General features: G+C 39.8%; 1 protein-coding gene and 1 long non-coding RNA gene across 2 annotated transcripts in view; one reads left to right on the top strand and one right to left on the bottom strand.

The window, feature by feature from the left end:
- LOC148354287 (cartilage acidic protein 1-like) overlaps positions 1–10,611 on the top strand; it is a 75,630-nt gene extending 65,019 nt beyond the window's left edge. The window contains exons 12-15 of the mRNA XM_088351593.1: positions 8,332–8,477; positions 8,561–8,603; positions 8,703–8,846; positions 10,330–10,611. Of these exons, the coding sequence (XP_088207719.1) occupies positions 8,332–8,477; positions 8,561–8,603; positions 8,703–8,846; positions 10,330–10,457 (461 nt within the window). The 3' untranslated portion in view covers positions 10,458–10,611. The remainder of the gene's footprint in view (positions 1–8,331; positions 8,478–8,560; positions 8,604–8,702; positions 8,847–10,329) is intronic.
- Positions 1–13,275, bottom strand: part of LOC148354286 (uncharacterized) — a 51,822-nt gene that overhangs the window by 27,370 nt on the left and 11,177 nt on the right. Inside the window, exon 2 of the long non-coding RNA XR_015852516.1 lies at positions 5,464–5,587. This is a non-coding gene — a long non-coding RNA (uncharacterized LOC148354286). The remainder of the gene's footprint in view (positions 1–5,463; positions 5,588–13,275) is intronic.

Raw genomic sequence — 13,275 nt, 5'->3', positions numbered from 1 at the left:
AGCACTGAAGTGAAACAAAAACATGGCATTTTATAGGAAACATTTATATAGGGCAGGGGTCGGGAACCTGACTCAAAGAGCCATTAAAGCAAAATATATTAATTTTATTTTGGGAAAGAGCCACACCATATATAATGAGACAAATATACTAAATTGCTAAACCCGCGCCCCAGACAAAAGCTTAGTCTTCAGCACATTTATTTTTCATGATTTGATAAAAATTATGAAAGGGAATAATGCCAGAGCCCGTGTCCCAAAATCAACAAACATACCACCTTAAACTTGTCTCTTCCTTGCCAAGTCAAGTCAAGTCACATTTATTTATATAGCCCTTAATCACAAAAATGTCTCAAAGGACTGCACAGGATTTCAATGACACAATTACCTGATCTTAAACCAACATGCGGGCAAGGAACAACTCAAAACTTCAGCATGAGGAAAAAAAGAAACCTCGAGAAGGGACCTCACAAGTGATATCCCCCTTTCAGGATGACCAGGGTGAATTACATTTAGCATTACAGTAGACAAACATAGTAAACACTAGGTAACATGTTGAAAATGTGTCCGGAAAGTGCATGACAGCAGCGACGCCCCCAGCCTATAAACTAGTCCAGAAAGTCTATGACAGCCACGACGCAGCTTCCCATCTCTGCCAGCTGGTCAATGCAGGCGTTCACATGCTTCAGGTCAAACGCTGGTCCGCTGACTCATCTCAAATCGTCCTTCACCTTCGTATCACCACCAGGCAGGCAGTCGGAAAAAGACAGGACAATACAGAATATGAGGTGGGCATCAAGCATAAGCTTTGGAATAGAAGTGTGTGACAGGTAGGACCTAAACCATGAGAGTACAGTTCCTGAGATACCAATGCCTTCCAGACGAACAAGTAATATGTTGTGGTCGACAGTATCAAAAGCAGCACTGAGATCCAGCAGCAGTAACATTGATGAGGCACCGAAATCTATTGCTAAAAGGAGATCATTGGTTACTTTGTCTTAGTGGAGTGATTTGCCCTAAAATTACTCAAGATCGGTTAAACTCATTTTAACCCTTTTTTTTCATACATATTGGTTTCAAAACCAGATGCAAGCAGTTATTTTGTAAAAACGTAACAACATTCTGCAAACTGGGAGCCTGATGTGCTTACCTTTGGCGCAGACGGCGTAGGGCGAGAGATGGGAGGGAGTGCTTGCACTTTTTGCATAGCTCCACCCATCCCTCCCACTCACCCAATCAAATAACTTTAAATTCTCTTCCGGTGTTTTGGCGTATTTACAGTTTGTTCTTTGGATTTTACCATAAGGTATCTGAACACTGAACACAGACTATATAGTGAGGATTCTTCAGCGTTGTACAGCCAAAACGAGTTTTTTTTTTTGGTGTGACACCTTTACTGTAAATTGTAGTGAGAACGTGCCGTATATATTCTGCGAAGTACTACGATGTAATTCAGCTTTGGTTTGGCTTTGCGTGTATCGGAGCAGGATTAATGGCTCAAATTTTGAACGAGATGGAGAAAATTTGCATGCAATCAAATTTGTCTCTTAGCCACAGGTCCTCCTAGAAAGAGCCATATATGATATATTGTATGTCAAACTCAGTTCGCCCGGGGGCCAGACCCAGACTTTATGTTCTATCGGTAAACAAATGTCAATGCCAAGTAGTAAGCGTTTATTTTTTAGTATTATGCTTCAGCCTACATTTGTAGCCTACTCTACTATTGATAATAACAAATAAAAAGGGATATTTTCTAAGCACAACACCTTTATTCACTAACAACTGTAAAAATGATTATTTTAATAGTTGTGAACCAACTCACCACACTAAGCAAACTCAAGTGGGAGCTATTGAATACACATGTTCTTATTTCAATCGTCGTACTGCTTTGAAATGAATAAAAAAGATATACAAAAGACTTTCAAGCCCAATCTTCCAATTTCTCCAGTACCAGAAATCCGGTGGGAATCATGTATTCTGCAAAGCCTCAACTAGATCTTCAATTGACGTATGCAATTTCTTATCTAGCATGTGCATTTATCAGCATAATTTTATATGATTTTCAGTTCAAGTAAATAGCGAATATATTTGTTTTTTAGATAAATCTCTTCCTATATAGGTGTTGGGTAAAAATGTAACATATAGCTTACATTTTCAGTTGCAGGAAGTTCTTACCATTACAATTTACCACTGGAAAATGTTAACTTGGGGCGGCAGTAGCTCAGGAGGTAGAGCGATCGTTTTAGGATTAAGGGATCCCAGTTCGAATCCCGGCTTGTCCGTGTTACATGTCGAAGTGTCCTTGGGTAAGACACTGAACCCCCAATACCCCCAATAAGCAGGTTAGCGCCTTACATGGCTGCACAGATCACGGCCGCTATTGGGAAATGTGAAGCACAATGTAAAGCGCTTTGGGAAGTCCTTGACTTGAAAAGCGCTATACAAATGCAGATCATTTCATTTCATTTCATTTCACCTTAATTTTTTCATGGCTCATAATAAATATCCCTAATTGATTTGTAATCCTTGCACTAATACACATTTTATGTGCCCTGTTTAGGTGTAGAGATAATTCTTAGGACAATGTCATACAAACTAATGCCAACTGCCATTAAATATTAGGGAAGAAGAAATGTAATGGCAAAGCACAGCCACAAGAGATCAGTGTCGGTGTCATTTTAAGCAGACTTGTTGAAAAAATGGCAACAATTTCAAGCATTTACCAGCTCTTCACTCGAAATTCAAACATTTTCAGGGATTTCATCAGTGTCTGAAACTCATCACAAAAAGTTACCGGACACCAGGTCTTTCCACGATGCTTTAAATGTATGATTACGTTTTGTAGCGTCATACATTTTGTTAGCTTCTTTTGAATCTTTCTTCTGGGGTTGAGGTTTTGGCTCGATTCCTAACCACTTATGCATTTTTCTTCTCTTCTCTGTTCGTCTACTTTGCAAAATGATATGCAAATGTGCGACCTTGTAACGCTCGGGAAAGTCCAGAAGCACGAAATTATTCGATGCAGGATTCTAATTGGCTGCCGAGTATGCAAATTGCCAAATGAACCGAAATTCCATAATTTCCTAACCAAATGAAGATTTATTTCGAAATCGGAATAAAGCAAACGTTTGATTTGATACGAAAAATACAGTTTTTTTTTTTTTTTGAAAAAGTTGTCGGCCACCCAGGCGGAAACGTTTTGTAAGTTGTGTGCCCGACGTAAAAGATGCTCGCCCCAGGCGTCCGCGTAGACGTTATTTCAGACACTGATTTCATGCACCCTTACAAACCCTGGTTTTAGCAGTGAACAGGCAAAAACAACAGATACGGGCACCAGGCTGGACCTACTGCAGTTGAGAAAATACTGAATAATATTGTCTTCAACATCAAACCAGAGGCGTGTTCAGGAGAGTAATCAGACATGTAGTCGCTTGTTAATCGCTTGCCGCGCACTGCTGAACGTTTTGTAATCGCTCACTGTGATTGCCTTACTGATCCAAAATGGCCGACGACAGTACAATGGATTTCGTTCTACAGCTTGCTTTGAGCGAGTTGGCTGATATGAGCGACAGTTCGCATATTGACACAGTTAAGGTTATCCTAAACGCAGTGGAAGGGTCATACCTGTCTTGCATTGTTCACAAACATTACCAGGCAATGTAAGACGATATATTACATCGCCAACAGCACTCGTCAGGGTGAGATCCTCCATGTTCAGCACTGTCGACGCCATGTTGGAAATCAAAGTAAGCGGTCTTTCTCCCGTGATTACTCGGGCACGCGAGCGCTCAATAATCATTGGCCGTTCAGAAGCTAGCGATAGCTAGCGATAGCAATCGCTCACTCTCCTGAACACGCCTCAGATCAATCTTATTTTTAATGATCTGTGCAAACAAATGTCGTGTTCATTGCACTCCTGCAGTCTACTTGCTGCTGCTGTCTCCTGAAACTTGGCATATTTTTGCCTTTATAAGTGCATCAATCCTGCGTAGAAGCACATTTAACAATGTCATTCAAGTGTTTGTTTATTAACCTCGAGCGCTGCTTTGTTTTATTTTTGTTCATCACAAAAAAAAAAAAAACCTGTTCACTAAGATAAATAGTCCCAAACCTTTGCTTGGCATCAGCTCTTTTACACCTTGGTTTGTATTTATTTTAAGGGATTCATTCTTTTTGATAGAATTGACCTAGAGATTTAGTCCTTTTGCTTAAATCCTGCCTGATTTACCGTAAATTCCGGACTATAGAGCGCATCTGATTATAAGCCGCACCCACCACATTTTAAGAGGAAAACTGCTTTTATACTTACACAAGCCGCACCTGTATATAAACCGCCCACATTAAAACATGTGACACAATCACAAAAGTAATCCAAACCCGACTTTATGTCCCGCGATTGTAACTGAATATAAAGTACACAGTCCAATCAACCACAGCCGGCTAAATGAACGGAAAATGATACCGGTACTTAAGCTTTGATGCATACCTGCAGAGTCCGGGTCCTGTTGAAAGTAATCCAAGGAAAAAAAGTCTATATTTCCAAAGGTAAGGGTGGGAAAAATATATATCAACTTTTGTCCGCTGCGTCCACAAACACGTCTCATTTTTACTCCACTTCCCGTGAGCCCCCGTTGTTTTCGCCCCTTCTTTTTGATTCGCCCGTGGAAAACATATCAGAGTAAGTCTCTAAAATAAATACATTACAAAAATATACAGTTGCAAATACATATTATACATGGTTACACATATTTACAAAGAAAGACGGTACACCAAGAGAGTTTTCAAAGCTTTAATAATAATAAAATAACTTTCATCCCAAACCGTGACTGTGACAGGTAGCAACACGCTACTAGCAATACGCTCGCAAAACAGTAAACGGGTCTGTTTAAAAGAATATACCGTACTTTTAAAAATCATGGTAAACCGTCCTCATCTTCCTCCTTATAACTGACGTCATCAAAGCCGTCTTCCTCAGTATCGGAAAGAAACTTTGTCATATAGACGTCGTCCCACGCTCCCTTATTCCAAAACATATTCCAAAACACGCTAGCAACACGCTCTCAAAGTAAAGTTTACGTGCAATAGCTCTGTTTCCTTCTTTATTGGATTGCTCGATTGCTTTTAGCTTGAAAGCTGCGTCATGTGCTTTTCTTTTTGCAATTTGCATGATGAGGGTAAGTTTAATTTAATTTGTGCACAAGCTAAGAAGTTGCAGTCTTCCTCTGTGCATATGTTCCAGCGGTCTTAATCTTACCTTCTGTACTCGAGCGCCGCTGGCGGTCGTTAGAAAAATGGCATACATTGGCCGCATGACTGAATAAGCCGCAGGGTTGAACGTTTGGGAAAAAAAGTAGCGGCTCATAGTCCGGAATTTACGGTATACGATTACAAAAACGGATAACACACTGATGAGAATTACGACAGAGTTGGAAATGACAACTAATGTGTAAAGCATCAGGTTGTTACCTCCAGCGTGATCAAATACTCAAGGGAGATATCCACATTGCGACAGCTGCTTAAATCCGGTCTGCCTTGTGACAATTTAGCGGCCGGTTCGGCCCACCCAAGACCAGTTCGTCTCTCCCGAGGCCTAAAAAAAACACACACAGATCACGACAGCAAACTTTTGGCACAGTGATAACCCCGCCAGGGAACTGAAGGCTTGCTAAAGGCATCAGTCAGTCACCACCTCTCAACCACAAACTGACGTATGGGAGCAAGTCAAGATGAATATATATCGCGGCACACCTGCTGGCTACATCGCTGTCCGACAAAATAACTTGTGTTTACAAAACAAACGCCGCTTCAAATTAGATACTCTAGGTGCTGGTTTTGTAATAATGTACACAACTGTAGAAAAAAACAAATCGTTTTGTTCACCACTTCCACCTAATTTTGCCACCCAGAACGTTTATAGCAAGCATTTTAAGTACATGTAATGAATGACACAATTCAATGTTGTAATACTGTTAAAATAGGAACAAAATGATTAGTTTGGACTAAAAACTAAATATTTGTCCATTGGAATAAAGATTGCTCATTTATCTATCCATTCATATGCTTAATCCCACTATAGTTGATTTTTCGTGTAATGGGTTTTACGATACCTTTTTTGTTATCAATTTAAAGGAAATTAAGATTAATATTTGGCAAAATGGTCACACAGTATAAGGCAAATGGCAGGAACGCAACATAATTTTCCCATCAGAGAACAGATGTGGATAAAACAGTGAAGCTTTGGGGCCGGATCCACTTTCTGTTCTGAAGCGGGCCAAAACAGTTGCAAACTCCAAAATTGTGGCCTTTCTCCCCCCAATATTATACCTAATAATTCATCCTACATTATTGACCTACATATTAATACAACAGAAACCAAAGGATCTTTGTAAAACATATTTATTAACCAAAAAAAATGAGAAAACCAGATTTTCATCTTTGGCATCGAATGTGTTATTTGGTTTATTTATAACAGTTAAGTGAAAGTAGTTTTATAACATTACCAACCATGCTTAAAAAACTTAACACTGCCCTGTAGCAGCCAAAGAGATCATTTGGTTCACTTTTACTTAAAAAAAAATCATAACTTTTGATAGAAATGACCTAGAGACTTGTTTTGTATTTCGACATACTCTGAAATTTCTAACGGGCCATATGTTTGATATTTCTGTATTAGAGGATAAAATGTTTGGTAATGTGCTTTATTTTAGATATTTTTTATCTGTTTATTTTATTTAAAACGACATTCAGAATTGTAAAATGAAAAAAATGCTTCTTAAAACATGAAACATTTTATGCAAATGTGAATTTGTCAGAGGTTATGGTACTTAACACATTAAAATTTCAAATTGACACAACCACAAAGCACTTTTTATTTTTGAGTGGATGTCCAAATAGAGCATAACGAACAACATCTCTAAAATTTCCTCAAAATTGTGCCAGTAGGTACTGAGTAATTTCAAGATAAATTTGAGTACCATATTTTTCCCGTTCTAAAAGTAACTCACAAGTAATACCAGACTGACTTTTAAATTTAAAACCCATGTTGTTAACACATTTCTTATAGTGCAAATATTCTACAATTTGTTTAACACTAAAGTTCGGTGGGCATTTTTAAAGCAGAAATATATATATATATATATATATATATATATATATATATATATATATATATATATATATATTTTGAAGGTAATTTTTAGCTTCAAATTAAACATTTCTACAGAACAATATTTATGCTCACAGTTGTCATGCTATCAAAGTGAATACCGGCATGCTGTATGAAAATCAATGTACAGTGGAACCTCGGTTCTCGACCATAATCCGTTCCAGAACCCTGTTCGAAAACCGATTTGTTCAATCACCGAAATCGTTTTTTCCCATTAAAAGTAATGTAAATCCTTTTTAATCCGTTCCATCACCCTGAATGTTTACCATGAACGTAAACATGAAGCTAACCCAGTCTAATCGTACATTCGCGTTAGCGTAATCTTCCGTACGAAAGCTAACATGAACGTGTAAAAATAAAAAAATCAGGTCGTTTACAAGTCATTTAGCACCCGGGTCTCCACAACGAGTGGCTAGTGCTTCATTGGAAATGGGGCTCCGTTACAACACCCTGAATATTTTACGTAAACAAAGCTAACCCAGGCTAATCGTACGTTCGCGTTATCGTAATCTTCTGTAAGAAAGATTACGCTAACATGAACGTGTAAAAATAGACAAAGGGTGAAGAAAAGAATTATGAATAGGATTTCTTACCTTGGGGTGTATAGCAAGATCGAAAACTCGCACACCTTCTTCATATTTTGCTATTTTTTCTTTCTTAAATGCAATAGTTGTACGCACTACTCTTCTTTTTTCACCTGTAGCAACTTTGCTGCTTGCACTGACTTTCTTCTGAGGCATAATTAGGGGCTAAAACACTTGGTACACCTATATTAAAAGCGAAAGCAAAACGAAACACGTCCGCACCTGATAACAGTTCTTCACGAGGGGTGGGGGCAATCTACACGATGTACACCCGTACGCCGCTCAGCATCGCACCCTAGCGTACCGGCGTTCGAACTCCGATTATTTGACCGAACAGCGAAGCAAGAATTTCTCGAAATTTTTGGTCGAGAACCGATTTGTTCGAACTGAGAGGCGTTCGAAATCCGAGATTCCACTGTAATATTGCTCAATACACTAAGGTACAAATTTTAGCATGGCAAGCACCGATATCATCTAACACCAAGAACCTGCACGTCATTTTAATTTATCCACGCGATCCGTGCGGAATTTAGTTACACTCAAGTGAAATAAGAGTAACACATGGTCTGTGCTTGTCCATGTAAGGTAAGGACACAGCGACCAATGTGGAAGTGTACTGGCCGGATGGCGTCTCGGTCGCCCGCCCCTTGGAGTCGTCAGAAATCAACACTGTGCTGGAGATCCATTATCCTCGAGACGACGATGAAGTCACTCCCACTGTGGAAATCGAGGTACGTATCGACCCCCGCATCATTGGAGCATAAAAACACATTCCGTTGTTTTTCTCTGGGGTAACATAGACTTTCTATTCCAGTGCGGTCCTGGCTTTGCTCTGAACGAATACGGACGCTGCGTCGGTAAATCCTCAACAGTCATCCGGTTGTGTTGGTTGTGTGTCTGAATCCTTCAAACCGCTGTTTTTCCTTCCACTCTTGCCAACTCCTACTCTTCCTCAGATAATAATGAATGTACCCAGTTCCCCTCTGTGTGTCCCTCCGACCGCCCTGTGTGTACCAACACCTTTGGCAGTTTTAAATGCCGGGCCAAGCGAAGATGCAACCAAGGCTTTGAACCCAATGATGACGGTTCGGCATGTGTGGGTGAGTCTGAGTAGAGCTACTCTTCAGGACAGTTTAAGGCTCAATCCCATTACTTCCCTTTCCCCTCCATTTTGCTTCCCCTTGTAATGTCATAAGGAAACTAACACTGTCCCGTTCCTTCAAAACACATAGAGGAAGGGGAAAGGACACAAGCCTTTTCTCACGAAGTGAGGTCAGGAGCGCCTTAGCTTCTCTGTAGTCATTTTCTCTCCATTTTGCGGTCTTTGTGTCTTGCAGTGGAGGATTGCGCAATAGGGGGAATAAATCAATCGCGGAATCAATCGTGCGAATCTGTGCGACACAAAGAAAAAGAACAATGACGGGTGAAAAAAAAAAAAAATCAGCGAGGGAGAAGCCAGGCTTGTCTCTTACAAATGAAATATGAAGATTCGGGTTTTCTTTGACCCTGCAACTGGCTGGCAACCAGATCAGGGTGTCCCCTGCCCACTGCCCGAAGACAGCTGGGATGGGCTCCAGCACCCCCCGCGACCCTACTCAGGATAAGCGGTGCAGATAATGGATGGATGGATGGGTTTTCTTTGAGCTCAATCCCTCAAATCAAGTTGATTGGTCGGGTTCAGGCTATAATACCCGCTGGCCCAGTTCGGGACGGGCTGGATTTTCTAATCATGGTCTTTCGTCTACCGACCTAAAGGAAACAGTTGCAGGGAACCAGTAATATGTGTTTATGTTGTTTGTGGGCGACATGGTGGCAGAATAGTAAGCACATTCGCCTCACAGTTCAGAGGTACCTGGTTCTCAACCTGTGCAGAGTTTGCATGTTCTCCCCGTGCCTTTATCTCCGAGCATTCAGACTTCCTCCCACATACAAAAGAATACATGGCATATCAATTGGCGATTCACGATTGTGTAATTGAGTGTGTGAATGAATCGTTGTTGGTCTCTGTGCGCCCTGTGATTGGATAGCAACCACTTCAGGGTGTCCCTTGCATACTTCCTGAAGTCAACTAAGATAGGCCCCAGCACCCTCTTGACCTTAGTAAGTCTGAAAGATGAAAAGATGTTGTGCTGTTTAATGGAACATAAAATTTTACAAAGGGCACTGCGAGACAGGAAAAATCCAAAAGAGGTGGCTGTGGTGAAGATGAGGAAGTATGAACAAGAGTGGGCACAGTAATCATCTGGCAGTATAGTAATCTATTGTGCAAACACCTCAGAACTTTGTATCCAGTTCAAATTTCCAAAATGATGATGTAGCAATTTCCAAAGGATGTTACCATGCCCTCACCAATGAAGTAAAATTGGGTGGAGGATAACCAAGACAAAATGGGCCAGTGAAAGATGAAGTCATGGGATTTGGCCTAAGTACATCAGTTAGTTGCATTGAACTTCAAAGGTTTCACGATTCCGACTCCACGTCAAATGTGTTGTGGTGCTAGTGTCTTGTGTTGCATGACTAATCCTTTCCGTTTGGGATGACATTGAAAAGAAACACACATTGGTCAATTTCCTTTCTCTGCAGCCCAGGTGGCTTACTTCGGGAAGACCTTGTCCTCAGCGGAAAGCACACGGTCAGCCATTTTTCTCTGGCTATCACCCATGGGCATATTTTATGTCCTCTCCAGCCGTCTACAGAGTGGACTACTGTAGACGCCTCCTATCTCTGCTTTAACAAGGATGTACAGAAACTATTAAAGAAAAAAAAATCTATCCTCTTCATCCAAAGAAAGCTCAACAGATCTTTAATATAGGGTTTTCCACCATGCATCTCTTTCGGAGCTGGACAGGAGCTTGTGAGGGGAATGCTAGAACTCACCCAGTTAGATCAACGAAGGGCCTTTTATCATCACTCAGCGTTTATCTCCGTGGGATATGAGTCGAGTCAATGTCAACGAGCGGGAGTAAAAATCTCTACATCCAACCTACTGGCTCCATCAACCACAATTCCAAGGGAGCTGCTGAAGCTGCCGTCTGTATGCGTTGGTCTGTTTTTGAGTTTGGGATTTTGGGTTGCTGAGAATCCCCAGATCTCCCAAGTTACAAGTTGTGAGGGTTGTGTGTGATAGGAAACATATGCCACAAAATCTGTCAGTGTTAATGGATTATATTTTGTGAACTGTAAATATGTACGCAACACAGCAAAATTGAATACTCACACTTTGGGCGATGGCATGTTTCATTTTACAGTAGATCCCCTGGATATGGCGCCCCTAGCTCACAACGTTTTCACTTTGCAGTGTGTAATAAGGTGTTTTTTGCCCCCCCTCTCTAGACATTTTCCCCACTATATGACAACAACAAATTATTTTGTGTGCCTAAAACCATATAAGATGAATTACGTCTCTGAGAAACCTGTCCGACACTGAGAGGTTAAATGAATCACGGCATTATGGAAATACAGACATGCTGTTGGGTGAAATACCTCCCATATTGCTTTCTTTTACTTCGTTTGATCCAGAATCTTGTGTGCTTCAGAAAATCTTACTGTGTATCCTTTTTTTTTGTACTGTATTTATTGACTTGCACTGATCACAAAGGGAGAAGCAAAAACATGATAACCATGGAAACAGAGCTATCTTCGCTAAGTTGCATAGCAATAAGGAATTGAGGACAGGACTACCATTAAAAATAAGGAGCAAAGAAATCTTCTAAAGGCATGACAAACCTTGCAAGAAGGTTTTAAATAATTCATCTTTTCCTCCCTTACTCTGCATCCACCCGCTATGCCACTCGACCAGCTCTGGTCATGTCTCACCCAGAGTAAACATTTCATTCAAGGCTGTACACAATTTCATTTTACAATCCCCAAACTGAGAACATATTAATGTCATATCCCAGGGGTTTACTGTATTTAAATCCACATTAATACTCCCACCCCCAAAAAGCGTCACGATGCTGGTTTCTCCCTGCATGTTCCCAGAATAAAGTTAAAATCCAATTGCAACATGGCAGATATGTAATTTAATTGAAAAAAAAAATCCAATTTGGAAATTTTAGAATTTGGAAACAGATCTTGAATTAAAACCAACCACCCAAATGGAAATCAAGTTGAATATTCTCGTTAATTGTATTTAGTACAGTCTATCGGTCATTGAATTTGTTGGGAAGAATCCTCACGAATACCTTTCAAATACCTGCCCTTAGTTAACCATATCATTTTAAGGACATAAAGTCAGAAGATTTAATTTGTACTCAATTTGAATATAAATTATTGAAAATGAAAATGAAATTAAACAAAAATGACGATTTAAAATAGCCTGCACAAATTCACGAAGTTCACAACGATAGCATAAAAGCGGGAAAATCTGCACTTTTAAAACTAAAGCAAGCCTTTTAATTTAGTATATTTCTAAACTTTGATTTCCACCATTCAAATAAAAAAGTACACCACTCTGCAATAAAAATGTGTTAATTCAAATAAGAGCAATTTAAAATGATGTAAATATCCACTATAAAACTTATTTGACCTGATAAACATCTTTGTGTGCTTTGTTAATTAGCATTAGCCTTTAAAAGTTAATAACGGCTGCCAAAACAAAGGGTTAAGCACTGCAATTTGTTATAGTACAATAAAAAACGCGTTTAAATCACAAAGACTTGTCATAAAAACGTATAACCTCCAGAGGGCAGCGCTATAAAAATTACAATTTAAGTACCGTATTTTCCGCACCATAAGGCGCACCTAAAAGCCTTTATTTTTTTCAAAAGCTGACCATGCGCCTTATAATACAGTGCGCCTTATATATGGATCAATATTAAGTCGCAAAGTCTTGCAACTAAGGCAAGCAGCCGCCGACTAGATTTTCCCCCGAAGGCGAAGTAGTCCACGGTGTATGCTGGGATTTATATACCGGCGTTTCATTTCCTAACCAATGTGTCAATCATCATTTGAATCAGTCACTATTGGCTAAAGTTATTCGGAGGTAAAGGGGGCGGATCCTTTTTATCATTTACAGGCTCGCATAGGCTAAAGGGGCGAAACAAAGCCTGCAATTGGCCGAAAAAGATGAATGTGAATCACACGTTAGGTTGCACTACGGCATAGAGAAAACATTTTTTACTATTCTGTATTTGTAAATATTTTACTCGCCTGGATTTACTACACTCACGGTTGTAAGAAGACCATGGTTACGTATCATTATTGAACGTGATGGCTGCAAGAGAACTTAGGTGAGCTATTCGGCTTATTATTTTCCCGGTATCTTGTTTTAGAACGATCTTGATGTTTCTGTGATGAGTCTATTTTTAAACTAAATTAAATTCAAAGTGTTTATTGTCGTATGCACAGTAAAGAACCCTGTTTCCCTGTCGTATGCACAGTAAAGAACCCTGTTTCCCTGCACAGTAAAATTCTTACTTTGCTGTCCGCATAGTTTCCAACAAAAAATAAAATGGAAACTAAGAAATGTTGGGCATTTCTCTAATCCCAAGACTTTAACCTTCCGAATGATATTTGGAACGATGCATT

The sequence above is a fragment of the Urocampus carinirostris genome, chromosome 13, assembly GCF_059441175.1.
Source record: "Urocampus carinirostris isolate Australia breed hairy pipefish chromosome 13, RoL_Ucar_1.0, whole genome shotgun sequence".
Classification (NCBI taxonomy): domain Eukaryota; kingdom Metazoa; phylum Chordata; class Actinopteri; order Syngnathiformes; family Syngnathidae; genus Urocampus; species Urocampus carinirostris.
This window is presented reverse-complemented; position numbering and strand designations above follow the sequence as displayed.